Raw genomic sequence first — 14,571 nt, 5'->3', positions numbered from 1 at the left:
AAAAGGAATGGGAGATTGGTATCATGAATATGCAGTGACAAATCTGCAGCAACTGAGTGATGCCATCATGTCAATATAGACCAAAATCTCTGAGGAATGTTTCCAGCACCCTGTTGAATCTGAATGAAGAATTAAGGCAGATCTGAAGGCAAAAGTGGTCCAAACAGGTATTAACAAGGTGCACCTAATAAAGTGACCAATTGTGAAAAACACATCCCACACCGGTGTTGTTGGATTTGTTTTTCCTCTTCTTTAGCTCATACGTTTTAAGTTTTTCCAACTGGAGACCTTCAAATCCTAAATTACATTGATTTAAATCAACCACAAACTCACTAAAGCAAGACGTCTAGCCCTGGCAAATATGCTTTACTTATTAGTAATACAATGTATAGCATTTGACGTCTACTGCCAACATCAGCAGATTTTTTTTTACCATGCTTACTGTTTGTCGAACAAATATTCACAGACATACCTTAAAAAAAAAAAAAAAATCCCACACATCCCACAAATGTTTAATTACTATAAGGAGACTGAAATTAATTATGCACTCCAGTCAGCAGTTTGTCTTTACAGAACATTGAGTGAGCAGAGCATCAACAAGTTTGCTGCCAATGAGTTAAAATTGTACATGCATCATCAAATATTGCAATGTAAACAGGATTCAAGCCCACAGATAGGCACAACTTGGATGTTGTTCTAGGGTTGCTGTGCGCTATAATGATAAAGGAGCCTGTGTATTTAAATAAAAAAAAAAACTAGTAAACAAACAAAAAAAAAGGCCAAAACAACAACAAAGATTATAATTTATAGAACATGACTGAGACTGCTAAGTGCAAAAACCTTGGTTTTGCGGAGAGGTACAGAAGAGGTGTAGAGAGGATCTTGAAGCTCAAGCATGGAAGGGTGAGATGGGGCCAAGGGGTCATCTGTGGGGTAGAGGTTCGCTCTGGACAGCCTGCGGGCCATGTGGGCCTGGAGCCGCTGCACTTCCTCCTCCTGCCTCTGGAGCAGCAACTCCGCTCCAACCAGAGCTTCATCAGCTCCCCCTTCATTTTGCCTGCAGGGAAAAGACAAGAGGATGAGGATGGGCGTCAGAAGAGTCTGATACTGTCTAAAAGCAGAAAGGAAACCATTATCTGTGGGGGTGGGGTTTTGTGCTTCATGTGAAGATACATCTTTTACTTTTTATATAACAGACAAATTTAAAGCTAGCAGCAAAGTGGCATTTTGTGTACAGCTGATGTTTTCCCATTTGCACTGTGGTTAAAAAAAAAAAAAGAGTTCAGATCTATAATGCCAGAGATTAGAGAGAGAGAATGCTGAATGTGAATGTCACATTAGATGACCTCACTAGTGAAGCATGGAGCTGACCCTGCTGAGCTACACCAGCTGTATGTTTGTGGCTTAGAGGACCAAACAGGACAGCTTCTGTGCCCAGCAGGGGTTGTGCGGCGTGGGACAATACCTGTGTCTGTGTGCGTTGTGACTCGTCAGTGGCAATCCATCATGTTCATTTGAAAGTGCCAGCTGGGAGCCATACCTGCCCATTTCGCCAGGTTTCTTAGCTGGAAAAGACACGAGAATATGTTTTTATTTATTGTATTCACAAAGGAGCCAAATTTAGCCAAGCAGGCTAATTTTCATCTGAAGTTACTTACACACACACACGCACACACACACAAAATATCTGCATGAACATGTGAAAAATGTAATTACAGAAGAGTGAAATCAGCACAGCAAATGGGATCTCTGTTGCCTTGCAATAAAGTGTGCAGCATTACAGCAGTAGTATGTGTCATAAAGTAGTAACATATAGCTAGCCTTGGATCCAGTTGGCTGGGTAATGTCTTACCCTTTAGGTCACAGAGTGCCCAAATCTTAGGTCATCTTAACTAAATTAATCGATGTCTTCTGTCATATTTTAAGTGAATTAATCTTAAATAGTCCGTGGAAACCATTATGCACACTACTAATACTGTAACAATGAAGTGTATTGCACAATTTCATTTTTCACCGGTGGTGAAAAGGCACGCTTATCTTGTGCAACTAGCTTGTGAAATCTTACACAGTGTAAGACATCATGCAATGCCTTTAGCACCACCAGGCAAGTAAATGACAGCAGCTGATTGGAAATTACCTCAACATGGATAACTGCCAGGTCAGCTGCTGGGTTTCTTTAAATCAAGGAAGAGCAGGTTGTAGTTTCAACTCTACAAAGTGAACTATGAAGTCACCGTAAGACACGGAGGAAACTGGCTACAAGTGGAACAGCCACAGTTCTTTTCCGTCACGGTGAAGTGTGGTTATTATTAAGTGAATGATTTATTCTGTGGCACGCACATAGCCAAGGTAAGCGCCTAACACCTGTTGTTAAAGGTTTGCACACACCAGTCACATTTCATATTACAGTATGCTGTGTGTGGGGCTCCATTAAAAAACAGTGGTAAAGGATTTCTCAGCGGCATCTTTTACCTTGCCTGTAGTCTGGATCAGAGGAGGCCAGTGAGGGGCTTTCACTGGATGAACTGTAATCACTGTGATACCTGTGGTGGGTGTGGACTGGGTCTAGCAAAAAGAAATTCATGAAAAAAAAGTTACTATGTACTATACAAACCATACATTAGTATAATAAGTCAGTGGAATGTAACAGACAACTTCATGCACTTTATACAACTTAAATGGGTTATTTTATGTTAAGGTGAAGCTGTTTATTCATCAGTGTCACATGACACAGAGCTTTACAATAATTCATATCAGACTTTATGGGACTAGGACAACATATACATCGACGGCCGAATGTTTTCATTTGCTCCAAAATCTGTTTAAACTCACGGTGACACCAAGCCAGTAAAATAACACACACACAAAGCAGGATTTAGTCATGCTGTTGGTAAACACTCCTAATGAAAGGCATATGTACCTACACAGGAAAGCAGATTTAGCAAGTGTATGCAGGCATGGCTCCAGTCAGGTTGGAATGCTTTTTTTGGTCCAGGGCGTAAACTTTTGTCTTGCTAGACTGGGTGAACCACAGCAAGTACAGACCAGCTCTCCAGAGTTATACTTTTCTCAAAGCAATGCTTAATTAACTCAATATTGAACTAAAGTTCAGTGGTAACAGAAAAAAGCATAAACAATATGAGTCTAAAACTTGACCTAATGTATCATGTGCTCATTCTGCCTTGTACACAGAACTTGAAAGTCCTGCTCCTCAGTATCAGCTACATAGCTTGAATAAATGGGATTCCCAAGTCACTGCTAAGGTATTTTAGTTTAGTTTCACAGAATGACAGGGTACTCGTTGTACTGAGCTCTGTCTTACGTAAACATCTTAAATAAAAAGCATTGTGGCCCAGCAGCCACTATAATCTTACTAAGAGGGAGGAAGAAGGACAGGCCGGACTATCACCCAAAATAGTTTTCCATCTTCCACTGGATAGTGACTCATGATTTTTTGACCCACTGTCATCTATGTTAAAAAGTGCAGAGAGAAGCAGTCTCTCTTTTACAGCAAATTACCACTGCAGTTACAAAGACTTACATAGTTGCTCAAAAGCCCACACTGAGATACACATACATGTAGTCACCTGCCTTATACGCAAGTAATCTGGGCAGTTTTTGTGATTTTGCACACAGTGAGGTGAAGAATACAATGCAGAGGAAAAAAACATCATGATGAAAAAGCTATTTTTAATTAGAGTAACCTGAAACTATAACCACTCTTTTTCAGTAATGGTTACTTAAGACCATTTCTTACAGTAATGAGCAGAAAGGAGGAAACAGGATAAAAAGTGACACCAGGATTTGTTTTTAAAAGAAAAAAATGCATTTACATTTACTAAGCAGCTCCTTTTACCCAAGCATAATGTTTTGCCATAAGTCAGGATGAAATTGGGGGTTAAATCTGGATTAGCCATCTTGTCTAGGAAAAAAAAAAAAAAAAACAATTAACTAATCGCACCAAAAAAAAAAAAAAACAGTTCAAGTCTGGTGAGGTACTGAAGGTGGTTAAAAAAAAAAAAAAAACCCCAACAGAAAAGCTTGGAACCTATCCCAGTTACATTTTATCCAGGGTGGGGCACCCATTTTGACCGGTCGTCAGCCCAGCTGTGAGACTACACCACTGTGCTGACCCACACAAAATAAATGTATGTATGTATGTGTGTGTATATATATATATATATATATATATATATATATATATATATATATATATATTTATATTTATTTATTTATTATGAATGTAGCATATGAAGCAATGTGAATCTTAACACAGATTTAAGATGTTTATATGCCACACACTTTTTTTTTGGTCATGAAAACATGAAATGAGGTTACTCTGTCAGTCATAATGAAAAAAATTAATGGAAAACCCAAATAATCCCCAGGACCAACATTTCATTGTGTCAGGTGGTACTTTTAAGTAATTTTAAAAAGTAACAGAGAAGGCCGCAGCTAACTAGAGAGATTAAGAGTGAGACCGTTTATACTGTGAATGCTTCAAAGCAAGGAAGGGAGCAGAAGGGTTAGAGAAAGGCACATACTTGCTAGAAAAGCAGTCAGTCTCCACATACTTTAAACCAAACTTCATTGTTCTACCTGCACTTCATCTTCTCATTTGTCCCCACATGCATGTTTGCTTTTCCCCACACTCTGACTTCATGCAGGTATGACACTTCTGCATGTGCTTTCTATTAGTATGCTAAATGTATCTACAGTCCTGCAGCCTCTCAATATGTTATGCTAAGAAAAGACCCCACTCAGACTCTGCTTTGTGGTTATCTTGAGCCTGGCGGTCGCAGGGGACATTACACATTACTCATAATGTGAAGAGGAAATGAGTCAGGTGGGTGAAATGGTTTAGAAATAACCGCAATGGTCAACAGCTTTTCATTAAAAAAAAACATTAAAAACAAACAAAAAAATAAACATGCTTAATAATATTTTCTCCTGCTGCCTTTGGAATCTATGAATCAAATAAACTTAATTAAAAGGTTGTGCTTTACAGACACCTCGGCTTCCCCTGGAGCAGCAGTCTTCTGTATTGCTGTCCAACCTGGACCCACCCTGGCACAAAGCCACATGACGTGCTGCCAAGTGCCGGAAAAGTCCAATAATGTTAGGAATTCCCTCATCTGCTACGCATGACTCCTATTACAGCCTCTAGATCTACAAGGAAATGTTGGACTTATTTACGACTGACACCAAAAATGGTGGGTGGGGGTTGGGTTTTTTTTCTTGGAACTGGATGAGATGGCAGGGCCCAGGTAGAGACATGCCCATGCACACAAAGGCATGCACACAAGCAAATTTGAGTGGTGTAATACACTTAGACGTGACTTGCAAATGCATACACACAAAGCAGTGAAGGGATGTTTAACCCTTTGAAACCTGAGACCACTGACCACTGCTGTGCCATCACTTTCCTGCAGAAAAGAACAGAAAGAAGTGAGAGAGAAAAAAGAAAAGGAAAGGAGGTCTCTGCCAAGAAACAAATCCAGTGAGGCCCCTTCAAATGGTTTGTACTCAATTAGGCCCCATTCATGCTGTAGCCAAAGAATGGTTGGTTCACCCTTCATAGGCAGCCTCAGTCAATTCTGATGGCAGTAAACAATGCTTCCCATCAGGATGCTTTCGAAGATCCATCAGGATTTAATATTAATTAGAAGCACAAGAAACCCCCCAAAACATTACTCATCTCAGTCTTCTCTGCACATTCACAAGCATTCACAAACATAACTGTAGCGCCATCTGCAAAAGTTTGGGCATGGGCATATTTTCATTCGCAATTCCTTGCTGATCATTTCCATTTTTGAGATATTCACCCAGAGATTTACAATAATGTTCAAGGGCCACCCCAAAGCTTTAGTTTATTGTTGCCTTCAGTTGTGGAATATAAACGAAAGTATCTGCTGGTTTTCTTTTACTGACTCTTTAATGTGGGCCTTGTTTTTGTATCAGTGGTACAGAGTGTAAACTTGATGTAGCATCTTTGCAGTCATATGAAGGTTATGCTCATGGTAACCATTAGGTCTGAAACATCAGAGAATTTAAAACTCTTGGACTTTCATTGGATGAAAAAACAAATAATCATGATTCTTGACCTGCCTTAAGTCCTGATGTGTCACTTGTAGAAGTACAAGTAGAAAGGTGACTAAACATCTGTACAATTACAATTTAATTTTGATGGAAATGTTTCATTTTGTGAAATTAAAAGCAAAACTGCATTAATGCTCGGAAAAAGGCTTACTATTAAGGTTTGTTTACCCAAACAACTTCATGCTACTGTAAATTTTCTTATGAGACTTTGCTAAGCAGAGAAAGTCAGCTCCTCCCTGCATACAGTCATATGAAATAAAAAAAAAATAAAGAAAAAATAAATTGAAATTGCTTCCAATGACAATCGATTAAATTAAAAAAAGCAAAGGGGAGGCAAAGAAAGGAAGGCAGGAAGGTACTTGCTGGGGATGAAAAGCCACAGTCAGGGAAAAGAATGCTTGTTGGTGGTTCAGTCAGCATTAAAAATAGCTGCAAGAAAAGCAGGGAGGCTGTTGAGAATGAGGCAGTTGCAAGAACAGCAAGAGAGCAAGAGGTAGAAGACAGTGGTTTATTGTATGAAATCGTTCAACCCTCATGCTCCTTCGCTGTTCTCAGCTGGCCAAAAGGCATGTGACACTCTGCATAAACTTACTTTACTAAGAATTCCATAATCTCCAGCAGGAAACCTAAAGCTCAGTCATCTGTTATACAGGTGACTGATGTGTTAAACAATTATGTTTTATGTCCTCGATTTAAGCATGCTATTATGCTAAGACTGTTTTGTCCCCCCACAGTCTGTAACACACTGGAAGCACACTATTAATTATTTTTGCATATATGTTGGCCAGATATGAGTGTTTACAGCCATGTGTTTAAAAAAAAAAAAAAAAGTAGAGAGGAACTTTGTATATAACATCTATGACAGCAGCAGGCTAGAATTAAGCCAGCCTATAATTACCAGTCACTATACCAGTGACTCATACATTCTGTCTAAAGCCTGCTGCCCAGCCACCACCAATGATAATTCATTCAAGCCAGCACCCAGCTCCCCATACTTCACAGTAGTTATGTGGTAGTTACTACAGACAGATACTCAACCTGTAACTAGTCCAACTGTCTGGCTGCTGACTTTGTCCTACTGTTTCACTTTTTGTCTGTCAGATCAGGTCTGTTGATGACTCCATGCTGTGCTTGAGTTTAATGCCTGACAGATTCAGGCACTGGAGATTCTGACACTTCACCTACATCTCAATGACCCTGAACTGGTCTGTTTCACTCAACAGTTCCTTCACTGCCTCAGCTGCAGACTAAACCTGAGAAATTTGTCGTGGGCCACCACACGCATAACAGTAATCTTTAGACACTGTAGGCCACATATTACATGTTCTGACAAAGTACTGCCAACCACATATGACCAAAAGCTGACACAACCAAGCTCAGATGAATTAAAACCCTGCGTAATGCAAACAACCAGGTGACTGTTGTTTGTAATGTGTTGCAATAAGGAAAAATGTGGTCGAGATAAACTGTGTAGTTTGCAGGGTTTTAGACTAAATAGATGGGCTGCAACCATCGATTATTTTAAGTAATCAGGTATTCTATCAATTATTCCATCAATCAATTGAGTAATCGAATAAGAAATACTTTTGTCTTACTAATGAGCAATAAGAAATATTCAAAAGAGAAAAATGAACTGCTCATTGGTTCTATTTTAGAAACTGCAGTGATAATAGATTAACTGCATACAAAATTTGCCCCCGAATAAACTAAACCCTTTCATTGTATTTAAGTGTTTATTAAAATAATATTTTTAAATAAAGGATTTTCTTAAACACAAAAATAAATAAGTAATCACAAGTACAGTAATATTGAATACAATAATGTATACATACAACAAAAAAGTAAGAAATAAAATAAAACAGCCTTTGGTCTCGTCTTCTTGGAAGGTTTTCTTGGATGTGACCTCCTGGATGAGGTCACATACAAACATGTATGTTTGTGTGTCTGCATGTTTAAGTGAGCTGGAGGATGAATGTGTCTCTAAGCCTTTAAAGGAGCATGTGGTGGCTGCAATGAGAAACGTGAGCGTAACACTCTCAAAACTGTGCTTTGATGCAACGTTTCTTGCTGCAAAAAATAGACGTTCTGATGGTGTAGATGTTAATAATTCAGTGTCGAGCCTAGCAGCACTGGGTGAGTGGCTCAGTTTTAGTGGCCCATGTATATTTTTACTGTCCTAAAATTATATTTTAAAATACAGGATTAATACTATTTAATTAATTGATTTATACTTATATTAATCTAAATCTGTGAGATAATGTTACATTCAGCAAGCTGCCTGATTTAAACATATCAGACTACTAGACATATTTTAACTTGTGAAGCTTTACTGCACATTTTCACTGTAAAACAAACGGTGGTGGATGGAAGCAGATACAAAGTTCACTTTTCTTCACATCTGCACTTGCTGATCAGGTGCTTTCATGAAGGACTCCCTCCAGCTGTTTCCCAGTAAAGTAGTCATGGTGATTACAGGAATAAGCGCTGCTTTTTTTGGACACTAGAAAACCATTTTCTTTCACCTGAGCTCACCCTCTCAATCAAGGCTCAGGCTCTCTGCTCTTCACCGTGTGTGTCGACAGACTCCACATTAAACTGTAACAGCATCACTGTCGCTGCTGTTGTTGTGTTATCAGTCTTTTTGTTGAAAAACTGGGGCTTACATGGGCTTAATGTTGTAATACCTTTTATTCACATGTGTGCTCCTATATATGTTTCTATCGCAGGTCTATTTTTAGTCACAAATGTGCTCACATGGTGACACCTGAGTGCTACAGATTCGTGGATTAAACAAACATCGAAGCAAAAAGTTATTCGAGTTACTCAATAACTTGTTGCAGCCCTATTTTAATCAGTACCAGCTTCCAGGTGAAGGCCAAAAGGGCAAAACAGCTATGATGTTTGGTTTTTTTTCTTAAAAGTGAAAATCATTCACAACATATTGTGCACAGTAGAACTCAAGTCCTAAACAACCACGGCGTGATATCCCTTGTATTGACATGCTTCTGGTTTGTATTGTTTTGAAAATTTGTCATGGAATTTAACCAAAACAAACAAATTTTTTTTTACCTTAAGCTTCACCTCAAAATCATTTATCCGACAACATCTCTATTAAACTTCACTTAGTTTGAGCATACTCACCATCCACTGCTTGTCTTAGAGCCTGAAGTTTCCTCTGTTTTTCCTTGATCTTGTCATAGGCCCCAGTTATGCCCGAGCCTACAGACAAAGCTGAGTGGTGATGAGGTTTCCTACTCTTCAGCCCACCAAACTCAAGGTAGCGAGAATCCCTCTCCCTGGACACTTGTAATGGTGATTTGCGCCTGCCACTGGAGTGGGTACTCAAGGCACTGCTTCCTCTTCGCGCATCCTCCAAAGCCCCAAAGCGAAGAGCCTCTGGGTCAATGCAAGCCAAGTCCACAGAGGAAGCCCAGGTCTTCCTGGGCTGACTTGGACCCAGTTCTCCACTGTAGAAAGGCAGAGACCTACGATCCAGTTCCACAGGCCGGCCTTTTTGCTGGGGGTGAAAAGGGTGCAGATAGGGATAAGAACGCTGGGAATGAAGTGAGGGGGGCTTGGGATAGAGTTCTGTGGGTGAGTCAGAGTTGGTGTGATAATCGGAAAGGGAATACTGTAAGGCTGCCCCCTCATCTCCCTTCAAAAGGTCCTGGATTGGCAGTGAGCCCATTGATCGACTGAGGCCTCGGTTTAGAGATATTTGTTCTTGAGTCTTAGCTCTGTAGCGCTCCAGAACCCGAGGGGCGGCACTCCTCCCTGAGAGCAGAACCAAAATTTTAAACCATGAGCATACACAGAGGCTTCGACAAGTTAAAGTGCTAAAATACAGAACAACTTATTAATTTTTTTTATAATGAATATTAGTAAGTTAAAATTATTTAGAAGGTATTGGAAATATAGGCTTCATTCTCATAGGGTATTTTATAATTTACTTGACACTTAATTTTGAAAGTGGTATTAATGATAAGATTAAGGCTTAACGAGTGGGTCTCCCACCTGGCATCTGTCCTGACAGCATCAGCATGAAAACTGTGACCAAACATGGTACAGTTAATGTGGACTTCCCCTGCTTTGGTCTGAGACATAGGCTGGGTCTCAGCTGATTTATTAATTAAATTGAGTCTTCCACAGTTATACCATTCAAAAATAATTTGTTGCAGTGATGGAAAGTTTCTCTTATACAGAACCAGCAGTGGAAATATAGTCCTTTAGTTTCTGGGAATCCTTTTTTGGCTTCTACTTTTTCTCCAGTGTTATATGACTGCAAATGCTACCATTTCTGCAATTCTTCACTTTGCTCAGAAACAATTTTCCATGTTTTAAAAGGAAACAAAAATGTGGCACAATAATTAACAATGCCTGTGTCTCCCTGAATAATAATTATTATTTTAACTGTCCATAAATTTCAAGTCTGCCTTTCCAGGAATATAAACATCTCCAGTAAAGGATGTGTTTTAGAGAGAGAGATACACCAGTCAAATACGCATGAACACAACAAAAAGGAAGAAATACTGAAACAAAATGGTAATCGGGCAGATGTTGAGGCCTGTAAAAATCCTGCATGTGTTGGTTTTAATCTAGAAAGCATATGTTTGGAAATGCATTAAAGATAGCCAGACTTCAGTCTTCCAGGAACTCAGGAAGCCACACAAAAACTAAACTGAGTAAAACTGGAAGAAAAAAAAATATCCAAGATTTATGTAGCATGTCTTTGATTTTTCAAAGAGGTGAGTTATACCCTGGACACGCTGCCAGTCGATCACAAGGATAACATGCACTGTATGGAGTTCCAAAAAAAAAAAATATCTGAATTCCCTGAGCAGCAATTACAACTTGGAGCCACTGGGATAAGGGAGAGAAAGCTGCTCCTTCAGAAGAAAGATGCTTAAGAACTGAGTAATACTCTTTGCATGTACTTTCCCTAGGGCTGGCTGGGGATCAACCAGGGAAACAAAGCACTGATACAAACAGGAGACCAGCAGCTACACTGGTGACTCCAAAATATGCATCTGTAATCAATGCCATGCCGTGCTTACATAATTGGGACGACAGCCATGTTTGTGCTCTGCTCTCCTCTTCATGGCCTGGAAAAATGCCCGAGTTCTCTCAGAAACCACTGGGAAAATTTGTTCATATTTTCCTGAATTAAATTCGATTTGAGGTTGTAGCTTGCTGTTCCTCTCTGTCTACTTTCACTTCTTTCCCACAGACTCCAAAAATGAGGTTGTAAGTGAAGAATGGTTAGACAACAAGCGGAGCAATTTACATCTAAATCTTTCTTCATAAAATATATAAAACTTATAAGCGATCAGCACAAACTGTTAAGCCCTCACAGCTTAAGCTCAATCTTAGGAGTGAGGAAAACCACATACCATGTTATGACAACATGTTATGGCCCTGATCTAGTGTGCTGCTATTCTTTCATGTGGTGCCAAAACATTTCAACTGAGTTATGAATCTCTGAAGGTGTCCAATGGTTTCTGGCACCAGAACAGGAGTTCCTTAAAGTCTAGTGAGTTGTGAGAAGAACCCCTTTCGCAATTTGATGGTTTTTCCATCCATGAAAAAAAAAAAAAACCCTTTATACTGACAACAAGGAGCACCACGTTCACTTTGCCGTTTCAGACATGACGATTTGGCGAAGGTCAATAGAGTCTTCAACACAATGGCATTTCCCAATTCATCTAATATATTCCAGATTGTGACATGAAAATAACAATGTTATTCTCTTTGTCTATCAGTGGACATGTGCTTTGGTTCATCTCTGTACTCTCCTGACAAATTGAATTTCAAAGTGTTCTTAAAATTTTCTAAACAAAGTCTGCTTATCTAGGATCCAGTAATTTGTTTTGGAGAGAGACTGAACTCTTGACCCTCATATGAAGATTACAGAGAATGTAGGTAAACAAAATATTTAAGTGCAGCCTAATATTTGCTAAGTTCGAGACTAAAAACAAACAGGCTCAATACATGTGAATCAATGTGGAAACTAATCATTTTCATTACACCGCTGAATCATTTCTGCAGGTGGAGCTTATCTTACCTGAGGGCAACCCTTTGCCCCTCAGCCTCTCCCGAATCTCCTTGCTCCGCTCTGGAAGAGATTCTCTATCAGTCAGCAGACCATCCAGCTGAGAAAGAGAGAGTGAAAGTAAGAAATAAAGAAAAACAAAGAGTGTGAAAGAAGGAAGAAACAAGGAAGTCAAAATGTCAGTGATTCCGAGAGTCCTGAATCATGTTCTATCAGCACGACCACATTATCTGCTGTGTAATTCAAACTTTAGCAGAACTTGCAATTGTCTTTAACATCTACTTAATTAGGAAACATTCTTTCTATGAAGGCTTCCTGACAATTTCACAAATTTGGAAAAACAAACAGGAATGTTGTAACTGAATTTTATATACATCACTACATTTTATACCTGAGAAAGGCTGCCCAGTACAGTCCTGACCAGTTTTCTAATATAGGAGAAAGGAGGGTCACAACTGGAATTTCTGATGTGTTTGCTGCTGATATCCAGGACTGTGCGCAATGACATTCGACTCAATGTAACATCGTCACACATGTTGAGGAGTAAACTGTTTAGGTGTTCTCCCAGCTCCATAGGCTGAATGAGAAAAAAGGATAACACAGTTAACATACAAACAGTGACAAAAGTGGCTTGTTAGCATGCATTCTGGCACAAGGTTGGTCCAACTGATTTTAATCATTATCACAGCAACTACATAATCTGTTATTCTGTGGTCTTCTAGATGACTTTTAAATATATGAAATAATGTTAAAACTCATCTCTGACATTTTAAAATTAAGTTGTTTTGTTTTTTTTTTAAACAGCAATTTTTGGTGCTGCATTCCTGTGTTTAACCAAAGTACACTTACATCTGGACAAATCTCAATACCCCCACCACTCTTAAATTTCCTCTTATGATGATGGAGTACTGACTCCCTGATGGGAGCTTAAAAAAAGACCCTAAAAACAGATTTCTGAGTGCTGTGATGGTCCCCAGTTCCTGCAGTGTGCCTTGTTTTGCAATACATGACTGTCAGAAAAATATTTGCAGGTATCACCTCATTAAACTATAAAATTAGATAATCTAGATTCTCTTCCCATCAGTGCTGTTTTGTTTATATTATGTAAAGAAATCAGCAAGTACAGAAGATTTCTACTTCATGCCTTTTATCACACTTAGATAGACACATACATAGAGATGCCAGAATTTGGTACAAACTTTGTAGCTTCAGTGCATACAGCAACACGTTTAGAGGTGAGAGCAAAGGCTTTAGTGATAAGAGTGGATGGAACCTCAGCCTTTCAGTGAAGCGAAGCAGATGGCAAACTTCAGTGTGAGTCATGATGCCTCTAAACTGTGGGCAGTATTTTCTCACAAAAGTGAATACACTGTGCAGATTATCTTTTACACCTGACTCACTCTTGTTGAGATATGAGCACAATATCTCCAGACCTGCACTTAAACAAATTCCTTAGTGCCTTTTCCCTTTGTGCCTTTTCTTACCTAGATGTGAAGATATTCAGTTAAAAATCTTATTTTGGAAAAAAAAGCCAGATACACCTAAAAAACCCAAATTATGATGCATATGCACTTATGATGTGCAGTATTTGGTGTTCCTGACACATTCACATACTTCTAATTAACAGCACCAATAAGATGGCTATGCACTACTTTCTGCTATTTCACTGTTCTCCATCATTGGGCCAGCATGGCTGTGCAGGTTTGACTTACTTTTGAGTTTTATGTAATGCCAAAATTGTCAACATGGTAGATACTGTTAAACCTTGACAAACACAGGTGTGTCTCTTCTAGTAAAACCCGTTCAACACTCACTGTACTTGCCAACTGTGCCAGTTAAACACTCATGTCATAGCTTTAGATACCTATAGATACATAGGCAATTAAAACACCACTGTTATCTTATTTTATACTGAGATGCTAAATTGTAATAAAAGAGGATTTTAATTCTGTAAGAACAAGTGGGGGGGGGGGGGGGGGGGGGGCACTTTTAGTCTATAAGACTTTTTAATAAAGTGTACATGCAATTCCACATCCTTTAACCTCTATACATTTGGAAGTGTGTTAAAGATTTACCTGACTCTGGGGGATCTTATAGTCTGCCCCCCAGAATAAGGTCATCCCCAGAGAGTACATGTGCATCTGTGAAAAAGAACACATCTTAGGCACCATAAATAACATATTTCATTCAGTCAAGACAAGAGACAGCCAATCATGATATATATATATATATATATATATATATATATATATATATATATATATATATATATATAAAATAAGTAAGTGAAATTGGATAGAGTGAAAGAAAGATAAATGGACTAGGGCTCAACAACTGCTAGAATGAGGAGAAAAAAAAAAAGCCTTTTTGGGGTGGGGGAGGAAAAAAGGAGAGGGGCTTTCAGCCTAAATCCAGAAACATTT

At 39.0% G+C, this 14,571-nt stretch overlaps 1 protein-coding gene across 3 annotated transcripts in view; it reads right to left on the bottom strand.

Moving 5' to 3' along the window:
* ptpn13 (protein tyrosine phosphatase non-receptor type 13) overlaps positions 1–14,571 on the bottom strand; it is a 47,137-nt gene that overhangs the window by 15,591 nt on the left and 16,975 nt on the right. For all 3 annotated transcript variants that reach the window (XM_030742328.1, XM_030742331.1, XM_030742332.1), the window contains exons 4-10: positions 14,224–14,289; positions 12,540–12,725; positions 12,161–12,248; positions 9,241–9,873; positions 2,473–2,565; positions 1,466–1,565; positions 841–1,057 (exon numbers count right to left, since the gene is read on the bottom strand). In XM_030742328.1, the coding sequence (XP_030598188.1) occupies positions 841–1,057; positions 1,466–1,565; positions 2,473–2,565; positions 9,241–9,873; positions 12,161–12,248; positions 12,540–12,725; positions 14,224–14,289 (1,383 nt within the window). The remainder of the gene's footprint in view (positions 1–840; positions 1,058–1,465; positions 1,566–2,472; positions 2,566–9,240; positions 9,874–12,160; positions 12,249–12,539; positions 12,726–14,223; positions 14,290–14,571) is intronic.

This window comes from Archocentrus centrarchus, chromosome 12 (genome assembly GCF_007364275.1).
Source record: "Archocentrus centrarchus isolate MPI-CPG fArcCen1 chromosome 12, fArcCen1, whole genome shotgun sequence".
Classification (NCBI taxonomy): Eukaryota; Metazoa; Chordata; class Actinopteri; order Cichliformes; family Cichlidae; genus Archocentrus; species Archocentrus centrarchus.
The sequence above is the reverse complement of the archived record's forward strand: the minus strand, read 5'-3'. Positions and strand labels throughout refer to the sequence as shown.